General features: G+C 46.0%; 1 protein-coding gene across 1 annotated transcript in view; it reads left to right on the forward strand.

The window, feature by feature from the left end:
• Positions 1–725: 725 nt before the first annotated feature.
• The window catches only part of shha (sonic hedgehog signaling molecule a), a 9,962-nt gene continuing 8,465 nt past the window's right edge, over positions 726–2,222 (forward strand). The window contains exon 1 of the mRNA XM_008396745.2: positions 726–1,685. Within this exon, the coding sequence (XP_008394967.1) occupies positions 1,383–1,685 (303 nt within the window). The 5' untranslated portion in view covers positions 726–1,382. The remainder of the gene's footprint in view (positions 1,686–2,222) is intronic.

A 2,222-nucleotide genomic window follows, 5' to 3' on the forward strand; every position in this document is an offset into this window, starting at 1 on the left:
GATGTTCTAAGCAGGTAGAGACAAACCTCTGAAGGCTTACAGTTGTAATTGCATTCCAGTTTTTTTTTTAATTTTCACTCGTAAAAAGATGGACAACATAGATTATTTTTCTTCCACTTCACAGCTATGCCCTGCTTTGAACCGGTCGAGCAAAAACAGTGGAGATTATTTGGTTAATTCTGAGTGTTTTAACACGAAGAAGACTCATCTGATCATCAAACCCGCTCATTCTAACGGTCTCTGGAGTTGTAGGTGTCCCTGGTTAGTTTTTCAATAGAATCTAAGACATAATATGTTGTTGTTGTTGTTGTTTATTTTTCTGTCGGCCTGTCTTGTTGCTTGGATGCGTAAAATGGCGCACAGCACGAGCGCACCAAAGATCTGATTCTTTCGGAAATATTTTGACTACTTTTTCCGTTAAAATCATAACATTAATTCAAATAAGTTTACTGGAATCTCATAAGACTTTAAATTATCTAAAACTGTCACCGGTGGCATTTTTGCGCAACTTTGCGCATGGGTGTTTTTTTGTTTTTTGTTTTTTTCTTACAAATGGGTTGCCTGATCAGGTCGTTTCAGGCCCAAGCGAGATCTCCGTTTTATTTGATGTCTTCAACGTCTTTATCCTCACTGGACACGGATCATGGCGAAGTCATCCAACACAGGTATGCGCACTGCGCGTCCACGAGTGTCTCCATGCGGAGAGTTGCCCCGGTGCACACACGGAGAAACTTAACAGTGATTTCAGATCTGTGTCCGGCACTTTGCAAGTTTCTCCCTCTGCTGCGAACAGGCTGGAAAACGGGAGGGTTGGAGACGCTTTGCTTCATAATTGATGTTTTCCCATGGAGGAGGAGCCCGCGTCCTCCGTGAAGGGGAGACTAACCGTAAGGTGGGAGAAAATCTTTCTCTTTTTTTCCCCCCCTGATTTTTCTCCCCCTTTTTTCAGTGGGATAACATCAGGAGGGTTTGTCTAGGCGAGCCAATTAAGTCCCACCCCTGCTATAGATCGCTGCTATAATACAAAGCAGTAAAAGCGCTCGGCTCACACAAGCGGCTGCAGTTTAAACCAGAGATCCCGTGGCTTATAATTCTCTCACTACTTTTCTTTTTTTTTTTTTTAAATATCCTCTTTCGATGTGCCCCGTTATTACCATCAGTCTGAGGCGCTCATTTCCGCACCTGCCGCGGTAAGAGACCAAGAGACGCAGGCGGAAGAAAAAAAAAAAAAAAAAAAAGAAAAGGGGAGAAGAGAGGAGACAAGGACATCGGCAGCTGAGATAAGACAGCAGCCGCAGCGGTGACTCTTTTTTTTTTCTTTTTTTCTTTTTTTAGATCTTTTCTCTCTCTCTTTTTTTTTTCTTCATTATTTTATTTTTAACATGCATCAGCGCTGGACCAGAATCGCTTCTGTCGCTCTCATCTGCTTGTCCTTGGTGTCCTCCGCGGTGGGATGCGGACCGGGCAGGGGCTACGGCAGGAGGAGACACCCCAAGAAGCTGACACCTCTGGCGTACAAGCAGTTCATCCCCAACGTGGCGGAGAAGACCCTGGGGGCGAGCGGTAGATACGAGGGCAAGATCACACGGAACTCCGAGCGCTTTAAAGAGCTCACTCCCAATTATAACACAGACATCATCTTCAAGGATGAGGAGAACACAGGAGCCGACAGGATGATGACTCAGGTAAGCGCACTGAATAATCTTGGTTTTTGTTTTGTTTTTTTCTTGTATATTTCCTTCCTCCTCCACCATCACCGCGCACTGCAACAGCCTCCCTGTCAGACTGATTGCGCACGTTAGGTGAAGTCTGAACTCTTCACACTGAGCCTTTTAACTTCACTGTAAATGCAGATGCACTCTGATGCGCCAGCCTGGGACTTTCTCGCACAGAGATCCAGCTGGAGGAGTGATGTGCAGGCGGACAGTCAGGACACTCGGCCTTCATTATTGTGACAGTGAATTTGAAATATTAATGCGCCCCCCTCCCCACCCTTCTCCTCCTCTTCCTCTTCCTCCTCCTCCACCACCACCTCCTCTTCCTCCTCCTCTTCCTCCTCCTCCTCCATCTCCTCATATCTATATTTGTATCTGAATGAGGCTCCATCTGAGAGCTCTGCAGAGCCTCGTTCTTTGACTCTTTTCTGTGTGTGTGTGTGTGTGTGTGTGTGTGTGTGTGTGTGTGTGTGTGTGTGTGTGTGTGTGTGTGTGTGTGTGTGTGTG

The sequence above is a fragment of the Poecilia reticulata genome, linkage group LG20, assembly GCF_000633615.1.
Source record: "Poecilia reticulata strain Guanapo linkage group LG20, Guppy_female_1.0+MT, whole genome shotgun sequence".
NCBI classification, from domain to species: Eukaryota; Metazoa; Chordata; class Actinopteri; order Cyprinodontiformes; family Poeciliidae; genus Poecilia; species Poecilia reticulata.